Raw genomic sequence first — 15,840 nt, 5'->3', positions numbered from 1 at the left:
ATCATCTACTTCATGTTCCATTTCAATTTAATACAAAATCACCCATGTATGTGGTTCAAAAGGCTTAAATTTCCCTCCCATTGATTTTATCCAAACAAGACGAAGCTCTTATTCGGCGGCTTTTCCTGCACCCCATGCTTCCAGCTCAAAATGCATTACTTTGATTAGATCCAATTCCCAAATGAGTAACTTTAAACTTTGCAGGGCAGCCAATTCTCCACTGTTTGCAGCCGGTTTGTTGATTGTGTAGAGATAAGTGTGCTTTGAGATCAGTGAATAAGGTTCTCATCCTAGTAATGCAAATGATGGGAACATTTTAGGGAAGAGCACTAACTTCATTACCTTAGTCAATTCCTCACAGGGAGTACGGGTCTGGTTTGGTCGTAAAGTTATTTTTTTTTACCATTGCATGGACGGCACATTGACTGGGGATTCTTGCCAACCTGCCAAGTTAATAGGCATACGACAACACGGAAAAGTGGTGCTTCTTGTGGATACATGTTGTACTTGTTTTAACCCAGTGTTCAGCCACCACACTTAGGTTTCTTTGTATCATGTTTTTTATTGAGCCTCTTAAAGTAAAGACTAAGTGTTGAGGTAGGGCGTACTTCGTTGCTAGTTACGTCACACAAAGCCTTGTGACTGTTACACTAGGGATAGACTCCCCGCCTTTGATCTTTAAGGTTGCGACAATTTATTGCCACTTTTTTTCCTCTGAAATCTCTGAATTTTGGGCAGCCAACTTACTCTATTGCAGACGCCCAGCCTCATCACATTCATCTGGACTGTTCAATATGACGTTTGGTAGTGGCAGAGAAACATCTTCAGCAAATTCTGGTGCTAAGTCACACTTTTGAGCACAGCACTTATGTGTTGTGCCAAGCCATTTATGCATGTTCCAGGCTAGCTTTTGATCAATTCAGGCAACTGGTGCACTCCCTCGTCCATCCTGGTCTGCATCTATGAATACAGTCCTCTGCAGGTCGCCATCACATACAGTTACTGAGCTGCAAAAATGAATATTAAGACCTAAACTAAACATCTCCATAAAGATGTACGAATACAATATAGGAAAAAAAAGGTAAATGATCGGCTTACCCTGAAATTGTAGGGAAACAAAATAACTGAAAAGTCAATTCTGGCAAAAGAAACATTGCGTTACCACTCATTCCATATTAAGAGGTAGCATTTCAGAATGGTACTAAAGGCCTGACCGCAGATGTGTGGGTTCCCCAGAAGCCGCCATTTTGAATTACGATGGAACCATATGGTAAAGTTAAACTGCAAGATCACTACAAGCAGACCACAAGTGCAGCAAAGCAATCGGATGAAAACAAACCACAGCCAAGATCCTCTCGGAAAGCAATTCTTTATTTTTCTCCATTGAATGCTATTTTTCTTTAAGTTATACAAATGGCACTTACAAAAAAAGAATTAAAAAAAAACATTCTTAACAATATACAAGCGGAATGCTTTCAAATCATTCCACGGGATACAGAGCGAGATTCTCAACCTATCACTCCAGACGCCAACGCTGGGTTACATGGTTCAGAGGCAGCAGGCACAAGCATGGGCAACAATCTCCACCCACTACAAAGCGGAGAAAAAGTCCAGGGCTTCACTTTGTCATTGTTTTTCCTTCATAATTTTAATAATGACATACCAAAACACGCAACCATAAACTCTCCCTATGGATCATTATAAATCCTCAAGTGAGGACTACAATGTAAACAGATGAGGCACTACAATCCTCCCACTGTCTTACATGCCCCCAAAACCCAATAAAAATAAATTGGCACTTAACTTCTCCCCTAATCACACCCTACCCAATTTTGATACACCTTCCAACAATGATTTAATAAGTCTAAATTGAAAAGGAGCCTGAAGGAGTTACTTGTTTGTGGGAAATACATGTTTGAAGGTCTCACCATTGGTTAGAGAGGGTTGTGGTCTCTTGGCATTCAGCTCAATAGACAAGCGATTGCTAGACGATAACTCGGACACTGGGAAGAAGTGGATGGTGGTGCCTTCAGGATTGCTTATCTGGGATTCACTCAGGGTTCCATTAAGCTCACCTCTAGTGACTTAAATCCATAATTCCAAAATGTTCCAACTTCAGCCCATTCATGGCTATAAAAGGAGAAAAGTCAATACTTTGTGCTCGACACAAATGACAACGTTTTTCTCAAAGAACAGACCAAATTGGATTGGGTTTTTGGTCAAAAGTGGAAACGGATCAAAGAAGGTTTTGGTTATGGCCACAGAATAGGGTGAGGTGAAGGACAACGTGGACTGCTCGCCTTTAGGCAAGCAAAAAAAAAGTTCCTATGGAAAGGTGAGAATTTTGAGCAAAACAGCACAAATGTTCACAGCAGCATGATCTGAAGCAGACCTAATACAGAGAGATGGTCAGCACCATATGGAGCACGACGACTCAGAATAAATTCCGAAAGCTCTAGAGAAACACCATTTCGGTTATTATTGAAGTGTTTGGAACAGTGATTTTGTTGTTGTGCCACTGCTGTAAAGTACCCACCGGACATTCGGTCTAAGACGAGAGCTCCCTGCCGGGGTCAGACTGTGAGGGTACCCTTTATGGGGGAGTGGTGAGGGAGGCAAGGATTTGAGGAGGTAGACCAGGCCTTGAGGTGGAGTAGAGCACCAGAAGGAGTAGGTGGGGCTGTGTGCGATAATCCAGTTCATCCCAGAGTTACGACCCCCCCAACTACAAAAAAATATTTTATAAAGTTGGGAAATGTGAGAAGATTGTATTTCAATTCCAGTACATAAAAAAAAACCACACACACCATGTTGAAAACGTGCAACATTTGCCGATATGTACAATATCCTAGTTTGAATTTGCTTTAATCTGCCCTTCCAGTTACATATGTCCCACTTGGACCAAGCGCCATTTTCTCTTTTAAACCAAACCATGGACTTGTTAAAAGTCTTGCTATTGACGAACACTCTTGGCACTTTGTGCGTTATCCATTAGGCCCTACATTTTCAATAGAAAACTCCTGAAGAAATAGTGAAAAATGATGGCTATACAATTTAAACATGGTGCTTTTGGTTTTCACTTCAAAATAAATGAATAAATCAGAGGCATGAGCACCCAAAGGGCAAGCAATTGCACTTTGGTTCCAGTTACATTTGAGTCTTTGCCGGCCTTACAGGGACTAAAATAATGTTTGCAGAGCAAACAGCTAGCATGTTAGGGCAATCGAGTCTTCATTCTACACCCAAACAACGTTTGTTTGATCAAATGTGTGCAAGAGTTCCTGACAGAACCAAACTTATTAACGAATACTCCATCTGCATATCACCTTACCCGTTCCTATCAGGATACTTGCATTGAGAATGCATGCAGCATGGAATGGGTGTCTCAGCAATGCCACATTTGCCAACTCGCATTTTAAATAAATGCCCAAAAATATTATTTCGTGTTTTTATAGTGCAACACACTAAAACGGTTAGTCTCATTTTCAGTAAACAAAAATGCATACTTGGGTTAATGGTAGATTAACACAGTTGTGTGTTCTGGTCTTGGTAGGCGAGTTTTTTGTGAGCATGTTTAAACTTAATTAAATCACTAAACACTAATTCCTCTTAAAAGTGTTGCCTTGCCTCTTGAACAGTAATAACAGGAGAGGCACTAAGTCTATGGTAAATATTCAAAGGGCCAACTTGAGAGAAATCCTATCCAAAATAAGACCACAGACCATATGCCTGGACTACATTATAGGCCCCAAACTGAAAACATTCCTAGCAAATACAATTTGTGTGGCTCCTCATTGTGAGCAGTGAGGTTAATCTTCATGGTCTTATTCAGGGTCTTTAGTGCTTGCCCAGGAATTGGAGGTGCTATAGGTTACATAAATAGGTCTTGTTATGGATCACCACAAATGCTGGTGCGTGTTCTCTCTATGGCACAGGTTACAACCTGATGCCCTTCTCCCCTCAAGGACTGTGCTGCTGATATTCTGAGTACACTGCTGCATGTTCTAGTAACTTTCTCAGAAAAGTAGGTCAGTGTAAAAGAAAGTAGACACTGGGGCACAAGCAGACCTGGATAGCCTAAAGGGCCTTCCAAACTCAAATATATCTCAGAACACCCCCCAAAAAACAGTAATCCGAACAATGACCAGTTGGGCTCCTATTTGTTCTTCATGAGCAACTATTCCACTTCCCAACTGTCTTTGCAGACGGAATTGTCAAATGGCAAGGACACAGGCATGACACAAACCTTGAGAGCGAGACATACGAGGATAACAAAAAGAGTGGAGAGTACTCCATTATGGCACAAAAAAGATGCTTAGAGGTTTTATATACAACTAAAAGGTTGGCATTGACATGGCAATGTATTTGTGGCACCAACATTTACAAGCGAACCAGCAAATGAAATTCATAAAAAATAAATTCCCTATATATTTTTAAAGCAAGGCAGGGCGCACTTTCTCCCACTTTGGGCTAAGTTTGGAAAAAGATGTAGGAAGACGCCAAACACCACAAACCGAAGCGTTTCTTGATTCATGGCGAGTGTGTGAAACCGTCTGAGGGACATTTTGCGGAGAACAATATTAAACAAAAAAAATATATAACTGTGGCACAGCAGGCTGGGTAAAGTGCAATTAGTATTCCCAAAGAGCGGCAGGCTCGATAGACTCCGCAGAGGCCTTCAAAACCCCAGCATGGTCCCCCTTCAGGTATCGACCATTGACTTTAATTGCCACCTTGTTATAGTCACAGAACTCAAAGAAAAAGTCCACAGGGGTGCTGCTACTGCTGGTCACAGAGGATTCGTTGCCCACGGTCCAGTACTTCCCAGTGGAATCTATAAGAATCAAGAACAAAAAAGCTGGATTAAAATTTGAAATTTCTTGAACGTGAGTCTTGTTAAAAGCACAGCTCTGTACTGGGCAATTTGTACAGTATTGGTCTAATTGTTCACTACATGGATCAGTAGATCATGCTGGAGCATTTACTTGTACATACAGACATCATTTGTTACTTGAATCCGTGAGATCCTCCTTATCTGGAGTGCATAAAATGGAGGCTTGCGTGAAAGGGGAATGGCGTGCAGCAATCCAAAGTATATACCTGGTGTGTATGTGAATACACATTTGCTATGAACATCAGCATATTTTGTTTTGGCTAATACACAAGATCTGTATTATTTAGCAAACAAAACCAACAAGAAAGACAAAAACAGCAAAGTGTAGGTTAACCTGCATCAAATATTAGAAGTGGAGAACTGAATAGTCCCTCAACCACACTATAACCATAGATCCACTAATTACACCGTAATGGTTGTTCAGTTTACTTTAAAAAAACTGGTCCACTCAGTGCAGATACCATCACAAAGAAGAAAAGTGACCAAAAATTCCTGGATGTACCAATGAGGCCTTCATAGTGCACGTATGGTCGCTTAGTTCGCCATTTGAGTATGCAGAAATACACCTATAAGAATCCTGGTTTGCATTTATAAAGATCGCCAAGCCAACCCAGACTTGAATTTAGACTCTAGTTCGCTGTAAAGTTTGTCGTCAAGGGCAAGCTATACACCTACAATAAACCGGTTCCATGTAAGTTAACCAGGGAATAAAAGTTGCAAGCATTCAATGCAACTTTCAGAGATTGCCTCCAAGGGTGGCATTTCGCAATGACCATCACTGAGCTCCTTTACCAAAAGGTCCAAAGTAGGTTAAAAAGGGTACTGGAGGTGGAGATGAAACAAATCAGGGTTTTATCGCTGTGCCAGCATGACTGCCCAATTTACTCTGCATGGATGCAATTTTTCAATGTGAAGGTGCATTTATGCACGAAATAACTCACAAGTCTAAGCTAAACAAACACACTCTTTGAAGTATTCGGGTGTTCCTTCCAGCTCCTATAAACTGCTGATGCAGCACACTCCACTGCACAGACTCATAACGTCCTGCATCACCACTCACCATCTGTTTGTAAAAAACACCACCTAGACAGAAACCAAGTAACTTAAACCTTAAGCTAGGAACTTACACAAAGCTCACCCCTCCTACAGAATGTGTGAGGTACGAGTTTCATCACCAGCATTGAGCCCAACAGCTCCAGTGCCACATTTCTCTCAAGCAATCCTCCCCAACTGTGTCTCCATAAATCCTCTAAGGCAACCATCACAAACCTAAACAATAGGATGCATGGGAGCCCTTCCCATGTACACAATGGGCCACCAAAGCCAGATAGTTGGTAAAGTACATACAAATCTGACATTAAAACCCAATGCAGTCATACAAAAAAACAAAACCAATACACCGCATGCAGCAAAGCAAAGGCGTTTTCTGGGTTATGGATGCTTTACAACTACAGCACAGCTCGCACAAATATTCCCAGTAGTTACAACGGACTGCCCAGCCATGCCATTCAATAGCACTGACACAAACAGTGCTGTCCTCTAAAACAACTAAATAGGCCAGGCAATAGAACACCATCCATCCTTGGGGAAAGGCTAGCAACAAAATGACTCAACACCTCACTTGTTCATACTCCCACCCAGACGAGTATAAATAAGTCCATGACTTTAGTTTCTTGCAATTGCAGGTATGTCAGGCTCCAGGCAATTCAATGTAGAAGGCTCACGTAGTAGAAAGCCACTTTAGATGTTGATATGACTGACATTAAAAGCATAATTTAAAAAAAGCTTTGTTCGTGTCTTAACGGGATAGACCAAGAAGGAAAAAAAAAAAACACAAGTTAGACATTGAAAGTACAATTACAGAGTTTATGGCCAGAAGATCCAATGAAAATCATTAATTGCAGATAAAATCAAAAGTCCAGAAGCTTGTGGAACTCTGAAGAGGACTTGCATAGGCTGGCCAGCTCAATGGCACTGAAACAGTGAACAAATGAATTTGCACCACCAATGCTTGCTTCACAAGCAACTGAAAAGCCATTAGGATCTAGTTTACGCACAATTCTCCTTATAGAGTGTTTGTAAATAGCCTTAATATTATGTTCTCACTTTAAGGATTCCCTGAAATTATTTATCTCCTGGGACCTGCAAAAACATTGATTGATGGAACATTTCAGATGATAATCAAAGGAAGATGATCTACTCTGTGCTAGGTTAGAAAAAACATCCACTGCTACTATTCTACGACTGGAGAAACCATAGACTGAGAAAGAATAGCCTTGCTCTACACCCACAGTACCAGCAGTTTAAGATATTTCTGGTTCGGATCACTTTGTTCATGATTGCCATGCAAGAGAACTCACCTTTGAGGTTGTATGCACCATCGTTGAACTCCAGTTCAAATACGTCATAAGAGGAACGGTTTGAATCAAGTGTCCCGGTCACCTTCCTGCAGCCAATGAAGCCGTGCTCCCCACGGAAGACTATGAGTGGCCGGTTAATCAGTTTCATCACAAAAAACTCGGTCTCCCCTACACAGAAACAAATACATCAAGATGAGAGTTTATAGTGTAACAGAACAGCCCAGCGGGGAAAAAAATGCCCAAACAGAGGAAGAAAATGCGACCCAGGAATGCATATGGTTTAAAGATCATAAAACTAGTTTAACTGTGGCATCTTCCCAAAGGCAAGCTCAGGGGTGAAATAAAAAAAATGCAAGTTACCATGAAACGGATGATAAAGTGTTCAGGACAGACATTCCAAGACAAAAAAAAACAAAAAAAGAGAGGACTTGGTGAGAAACCTTGACAACTGAAAAACAGATCACAGGAATTCTAGAGAAGAGGCCTGAACGCTACATTTCCACCAGCCAATAGTCTTGGCAGTCAAATACTTTTTAGGATCCGTTGTAACCTAGGTAAAATCATGAGCCCTTTCCCCTACAAATCTTTTCAGGCTAGGAAGACTAGTATAGCATATTTGATCTGTTTTCCCCGGGGCTACGTCCAATCATCCAGTGCAGGTTTTGAATTTTCTTACAATCTCATAGCCCACGCTGACAGATACCATTGGGGATAAAAGGATTGACTACTCTGCCACTTTCAAACCATAGTTCACAACTGCATGTTTGCAATACTTTATATATTTTTTTTAATTCACAGGAAAGTCTTTTGCCTATCAAGTCTAAAGCAATTTCTATTGTTTTGCTACCCTTCCAGGCAAAGATCACTCTAATGTATTATTTGCAAAAAGTGTGTGGTGGTGGGAGTCTTCTCCTCCAGCAAGGACATCTCCTTCGGCCACGCCACCGGACTCCACTGGACGGACCACAACTGCGTCCACTTCAGCTACAAAAAGAGCACGATACACCACCACCAGCAACAGGTTGCACGCAGAAGATGGAACAAGATCTCAGCCGACCAGCTCGCCGCTTCCCTGAGCCAGGACCCCCCCCCGCAAGCTCAGCGAACCCCAGCCAGGTCGCCAACAACCTCACGAAGTGGATCAGCAACTGCGCAGACGACCTCGCACCACTGAGGACCCCGCCCAGCAAACCCGGCAGTAAGAAAGCACCATGGTTCACCGAGCTCGAAGAAGAACTGCCGTGCCCTCGAGAGAGCCTGGCGCAGAGACCAAACACCAGACAACATGACCACCCTCAAGCTCGCCACTCGAAAACACCACCAACTGATCCACACCACCAAGAAAACCGCATTCAAGGAACGACTGGACAAGAACGCCCACAACAGTAAGGAACTCTTCAACTTCGTCAAAGAGCTCTCCAACCCCAGCGCCGGAAACAACGACATCACCCCATCACAAGACCTCTGCAACTCCCTCGCCTCCTACTTCCACAACAAGATCGCGGACATACACAACAGCTTCAGCACAGAGCCGACGCACCCCACGACAGCACCTGCACCCCCCACCACCACCCTCCGCGCCTGGACCCCGATCAACACCGAGGAAACCCTACGCACGATGAACTCCATCCACTCCGGATCTCCAACCGACCCCTGCCCTCACCACGTCTTCAACAAGGCCGACTCAGTCATCGCACCCCACCTGCGGGACATCATCAACACCTCCTTCGACACAGCGACCTTCCCGGAGAGCTGGAAACATGCCGAACTCAGCGCTCTACTGAAGAAATCTTCAGCGGACCCCACCGAACTCAAAAACTACCGCCCCATCTCGCTCCTCCCGTTTCCGGCCAAAGTCATCGAGAAGACCGTCAACAAGCAGCTGGCCACCTTCCTCGAGACGAATGGATCCCTCGACCACTCGCAGTCCGGCTTCGGGCCAACCACAGCACCGAGACCGCCCTCATCGCTGCCACTGATGACATCCGAGCCCTGCTCGACAACGGGGAAACAGCGGCCCTCATCCTCCTGGACCTTTCCGCCGCTTTCGACACTGTCTGCCACCGCACCCTAGAGCAGCGCCTCAGCAACGTCGGAATCCAAGAGAAGGCACTAGATTGGATCATCTCCTTCCTCGCCGGTAGGACTCCGAGAGTCCGCCTCCCCCCCTTCAGATCAGAAGCCACCGAAGTCATCTGCGGCATTCCTCAAGGCTCCTCGCTCCAGCCCCGCCCTCTTCAATGTCTACATGAGCCCCCTTGCGGCCATCGCACGCCAATACAACCTCAACTCTTACGCCGACGACACCCAGCTGATCCTCTCCCTCACCAACGACACCGCCAGAGCCAGCCTACACGAGGGGATGAAAGACGTAGCCGAGTGGATAAAGAACAGCCGCCTGAAACTGAACTCAGACAAGACGGAAGTCCTCATCCTGGGATCTTCGCTCTCCGCCTGGGACGACTCCTGGTGGCCATCCGCCCTGGGCAGCGCACCCAAACCAACAGACCACGCACGCAACCTGGGCTTCATCCTGAACTCCTCCCTCGCCATGACCAGACAAGTCAACGCAGTCTCCTCGTCATGCTTCAACATCCTGCGCATGCTACGTAAGATCTTCCGGTGGATCCCCACCGAGACCAGGAAGACTGTCACCCAGGCCCTCGTCACTAGCCGACTGGACTACGGCAACTCCCTCTACGCCGGAACCACTGCCAGACTCCAGCGAATCCAGAACGCCTCAGCAAGACTCATCCTGGACATCCCTCGACACAGCCACATCTCCGGACACCTGAGAGACCTGCACTGGCTCCCGGTCAACAAGAGAACCACGTTCCGACTCCTCACCCACGCACACAAAGCCCTACACAACCAAGGCCCAAGATACCTCAACAGCCGCCTCAACTTCTACACTCCCACACGCCAGCTTCGATCCACCAACCAGGCCCTCGCCGCCGTCCCCCGCATCCGAAGAGCCACCACAGGAGGAAGATCCTTCTCCTACCTCGCCGCCAAGACGTGGAACTCCCTCCCGACCCACCTCCGCCTGACCCAAGACCACCTCGCCTTCAGGAAGCAGCTCAAGACCTGGCTGTTCGAACAGTAGCGGTTTCCCCCTCCCCAAGCGCCTTGAGACCCTCCGGGTGAGTAGCGCGCTATATAAATGCTGTGATTGATTGACTATAAAGGGCAAATGCTACATAGAAATAAATGTAGGATTTTAATACTTGAGATACATACTGGCATGTCTTGAAGACAAAGTAAGAAAACTAGGACACAAATTTGACCCAAATCCCTCTGAAACATAAGTCTTAAAATAAAAAAAACGATTTGTACTTTTTATTACACTTTATTCTTTTACCCACTCTCCATCCCCTCCTAAACTTCTCAGATAGGACCATGCAAATTTCTTGAAACCTATTTAAAACCCATTTATTTTCACCAGATTCTGCATTGTCCTCGTCTGTCATGTATTTACCATTCTTACAGATTCCACTTTACCCCAGACCATGTACCAAAATACGAATTCAGAGGGGCTTACCAGGGGTATCCACAGTAGCAGCCAGCTGCCCGTTCTTCTTTGCTGTAACGTATTTACCATTGGACGCCTTCAGGGTTATCCGTTTATCGCACCAATCAATATCAAAGTAACAGCTGGCACTCCTGTTAGCAGAGCAAGGAAAGGCATTTAAAAGTTAGGTGAGAATGTGCACCGTAGTAAATTGGCCTAGAGATTGAAATGGCCCAAGTAAATCAGAACAGAACACAACATTTTTAAGTTTAGAGCAAGATTTTTTTTTTTTGGGGGGGGGGGGGGGCTGAGGTTTGACTCTCCCTCCAAGGCTTTTAATGGCTTCCTATGCTCACCATCAACCCATTCTCGTATATGTGTGTCTGACAAAATTATTCATAATTCCACAGAAAGTCTAATCTGACACAAATAAAGCCCCCCTCGCCTTAACCCCTTTGCTGCTAGGCCTTTCTCCCCCTGAGCTAAGCCTCTTTTTGGCTATTTGGGGTAGTTCAAGCTTAGACCCCTGTCCACATAAGGTATCCACGAAAAATGTGCATCCTTTTCTCCCAACATCCTAAGGATTTTAAAGGTACCCAGGGTTTGTGGATTCACCTGGAAGGAACCCAGAAATTAGCCAATACACAGCAACGTTTTGTTTTTTTTTTTAATGGGGAAAGCATGCTGCAGAAGAGAGTAAATGGTATCAAAGGGGTTATGGTACTGAAATCACAATCTTCCCAGCTTTCAGGGACAGGCAGACCTTTAGTCAGAAAAAGCAACATTTTCTACAGTTTTGGCATTTTACCGGGACAGCCTATTTTTACTATTTTTTGTGCTTTCAACCACCTTCCAGTTAGTGATAGAAATGGGTATGAAACCAATAACGGACATACATTTCAGAAAAGTAGACAAAACTTAGAATTTAGCAAGAGGTCATTTGTGTAGCTCCTTCAAGGTTTTCCTATAGAAACTAACAGTTGAAATAAAAAAATATTGACAGAGTTGAAAACGAAACAGCATTTGTGCCAACATTTTCACCTGTAACTTCTAAATATGGCAGATTTTTTTAAAGCAATATACTGTTCCATCTGCTGGACCCTTCTGGTGGTCGTGATATACAGGACTTGTAGGCGCACCAAGAATCCGAGGTACCCAGAGCTAGTAGCGGCTCGTGGAGGGAGTGCTGCGGGCAGTGGGGCGATGGGAGGAGCACGGTTGGGCGGGGCGGGGGGGGAGGGGGGTAGTATACTACGGAACAAGGCCGAACGGAGGTAAGTAAACAAATAAATAAAAGAAATTTCATTGCACGCTCTGCATCGAATTTGGCAATGCAGCGCGCGCAATGAAATTGGTTTTATTTATTTGTTTACTTGCCTCTCTTTGGCCGTATTCCGTAGTTTACTACCCCGCAGCAGTCTCTCCACAAGCCGCTACTGCCCAGAGACAATAACTGAGATGCGCCTTGCAATGGGTTTTCATTGTGTATCGGATATAAAGCAATTAATTTGGTAAAATATAAAGAGTGAAAGATAGGTATCAAGGACACCAATGTATTGCCAAAATGGGGAAAAAGTATAGATTTTAGAAGCAGTTAGTTGGACATCTCCGAAATTGTGGGTACCCATATTAGCATGTCAATTAGAGGACATTTTTCAAAATTACTTTTTTTACACATGGTCTTACATTTGGAAGGCAGAAATGCATTGACAGTCAATAGGTAATAACACTTGCTCTACCATTCTGTGTTCGCCCAAGTCTCCCGATAAAAATAGTACCTCACTTGTGTGGGTAGGCCTTGTGTCTGCAACAGGAAACAGCCCTAAAAGCAACATGGACATATCAAATTTTTCTAGAAAAAACTGACCTTTTTTTCGCAATGTGCCAAGATGTGGATTTGGACCCTAGCTTAGCCAGCACATGGGGAAACTTAACAAACCTGTACATTTTTTAACACTAGACATCCTGGGGGTGCCATTTTTTACACCATGGCATGCTTTGATTTCTAGTGAACTAATGGAGATCTGTGTATAGTTTGAAAGTATTTGTATTGCAATGATCACAATTTGAGGGTGGGTTTTAGGCTGACCTGGACGCCCTTAACCTCAGATATGTAGCCCAAAAACACATTACAAATGTAGGATCTCCCTCAAACAGGTTTACATAACATAGGAGGAGCTGCAAGGACAATGCCGGCAGTATATTGCATCCAGCAGAAGGTCTCACTAAGCCCCATTTTGGCTAAAATTACATACTTTCATTACTATAAGAGAACCAGTGATTTATAAAAGATATGGATGAGAAAAGGTGAACGAAAGCATTCATTCAATTTAGACATACTATAGTTATAGGCAGCTACTAGTAGGTGTTGACCAGAGGGGGCAGTGATCAGATTTAAGATCACAGAAGGGCAACTACATACGTTTACCTTCTACAACTCAAGCAGGATTTTTTATGACACATGACACATGTACTCACTTTGAGGAGGCAGTGGACTGTACTCCTCCGTTGCTGGAGAGGGTCCAGTACTTTCCAGTGTAGGTCCGGAAGGCACATTTCTTACTGTCCTTGTTGATCTCAAGTTGAAAAGTTTCTTGGTCACTCTCCTCATCCTGATTGGCTGAAAGATCCATTCCTGCAAAGTGGAGAAAGTGAAATGAAACACTGATTAAAGGGTAAAAAAATAATGGCACAATTTGAAGCAAATTTATTGTAACACTTCAAAGCCTTCACTAAATTCAAACCGCAAATTTTTTTACAACAGAAAATTCACTGTTCTGTATTATGAGTACTAGAATAGAGCAAAAAAACTCACTGATTGAACATCATCCACTCGTAAATCACATCCACTCGAATTGTGACTTATCAAACTCAACATCTGAATATCTTAGTTTGACACAGACCATCAACACCCTGCCACAACGACAAGCCAGGCTTAGACTGTGGGAGAAGCCAGGCTTGTCAGCAGAACCAATGCAGATGGCAGTGGACCCAGATTTCTCACTACTGCGGCTGGCCGCAAGAGAAGATTGGGCTAAAAGCCACAAATGTATGGAGTAGGAACACAAGTTAACAATCTAATACTTTCAGACTGTTCTGACTGGAAACTTACTTTTAGTGACACAAAAAGGACAAAGATAGTATTTTAATTCTACTAATACAGCTAATCATACAACTGATGAAGCATTGCCATTGGAAGAGACTATTCAACTAAAACATTCTTCCCAATAAAAGACCTAGTTACCCTTAAACTGCTCAATCTTTAGTTTCAAATTTTATTCAGATTTTTTTTTAATTTGTAGAAGATTCAAGATACAATAGGCTTTGCTCATCTGGAAATCTTTGCATCCAATGGTTTAGAGTCCCAATAGTTAACCAGTTATAAATTAGAAATGGACATAGAATTCAATCTTCATACTTTTTTTGCTTTTGGAGGTCAAGGATTCTGTATTTGTGGCCACGAACTACGCAATCCTGATGGTGTAAAATCAGAAGCCTGCTCAGCAGACCAATACCCAATCTTTATAGAACCCAATATACAAAGGCCAGAAAGAAACATCTAACCGATGGTCAACTGACCACTCTACAAGCTATGAGAAAGCTCACATCAAACGCTATATGCAACAAGCCAAACTCCTGTCAGCTGACAGGACTTTGAGGTCCATCGTACATTACTTAATGGAATTGGTAACTATTTTCAGAGCAAAATGAATGTACTGTAAAGGTTTTGAATGTATATTGACAGAAGCTGCACGGTTTTAAACGACTCTATAAAAAAAGATAGAGAACTATTCAGACAAGTATAGCAAGGTATAATGAAAATCTTGTATATTGTTGTATAAAATGTTTACCACAAAAAGTTAATTATATTGGTGTGCTTCTGTTCAGATCCTCAAAAAAGCATTTTAAAAAAACATAAAGTGCCAACCCTTAGCGGCTTATCAGAAATACCCTGGAAATGAGATGTTGGTAATCATAAGGCACGAAGGAGCAGATGATGCCACTGAACATTTACTAACAAGAGCTGAAATCTAGGACGCCAAGTTGGCAAAAGCCACATGTGTATGAAGTAAGGCTATCAAAGGGTGATCTGAATGCACTGCAAAAATTGTTTCTCTCTTCATCCCCATCATCTGTTCCAGAGTTTTAAATGACCAGGCACTGCTATAACTCAGATCATACAGAAGTCCTCAGACATGAAATTTCCCCCTAGTTTGATATATGGGAAGCTCAGGCTGGTGTTGGGCCATGCTTCTTAACTTGCTCGGTCTTCCGTTGCGGTCAATCTCATTGTTCCACTCTGAAGCAAACAGCTGCTTCGGTCTACTCTCAGGATTAAAGTATCGCCATGAGGATCCTCTGTTTCTATAAACTAGAAGACCCACTTACAAATTCAGCACTGATTAAACATCCAACTGGGTATGGGCAGGTCTGGTGTGGAGAATACAGTGAAGTTTCAGGATCAAATTATAGTTGCTCCCTCAATTATACAAATACCTCGATTTGTTGAGGTCCTAGAATGAAATTTACTATCTTCAAAATTCTTCATAACTGGTACGGTTACCACAAAACTCAAGAGAGCAGGTTTACTACACCAATCTACCTGTTAGAGGTACCCACATGAGAACTGCGATATACTACACATTTTATTCTGATGTCCAATTTTGGAGGGATATTGGCCTTCCATAACTGCCTCTCTACGTAGACCTGTACATAAATCCAAACTAATTACAAAGTTTAAGTAAGTATTTTACATGCAAGGTGTTCAATTACTGGCTGAGAAGTCCCATCTGGCATCCTGCTCCACGGCAGCAGTCATTAGAGGAGAGTTCATGAAGACATTGTCAAATGAACATATTCGGTTATGGTTCACATTTTATGTCAATATCTAACGATGCCAAATCTCAGTGCTCACACACAAAAATCTTGTTGCGTAAATGCTCTTCTTTCAACTCGATTTAATCAAGCAATCTGACAAATCTAAAACTGAATTTAAGAGAACTGAAAAATTAAATTACCTTTGTACTAAGCAGACACCATATACGCGCCATTGTACCAGCCACTCGCTTATACCT

The 15,840-nt window shown here is 43.2% G+C and overlaps 1 protein-coding gene across 1 annotated transcript in view; it reads right to left on the bottom strand.

The window, feature by feature from the left end:
• Positions 1–1,350: 1,350 nt before the first annotated feature.
• FSCN1 (fascin actin-bundling protein 1) overlaps positions 1,351–15,840 on the bottom strand; it is an 84,517-nt gene continuing 70,027 nt past the window's right edge. The window contains exons 2-5 of the mRNA XM_078665042.1: positions 13,244–13,400; positions 10,796–10,917; positions 7,255–7,422; positions 1,351–4,834 (exon numbers count right to left, since the gene is read on the bottom strand). Coding sequence (XP_078521168.1) covers positions 4,632–4,834; positions 7,255–7,422; positions 10,796–10,917; positions 13,244–13,400 — 650 coding nt within the window. The 3' untranslated portion in view covers positions 1,351–4,631. The remainder of the gene's footprint in view (positions 4,835–7,254; positions 7,423–10,795; positions 10,918–13,243; positions 13,401–15,840) is intronic.

This window comes from Lissotriton helveticus, chromosome 10 (genome assembly GCF_964261635.1).
Source record: "Lissotriton helveticus chromosome 10, aLisHel1.1, whole genome shotgun sequence".
NCBI lineage: Eukaryota > Metazoa > Chordata > Amphibia > Caudata > Salamandridae > Lissotriton > Lissotriton helveticus.
Note: the sequence above shows the minus strand (reverse complement) of the source record. Positions and strands in the feature narration are given on the sequence as shown.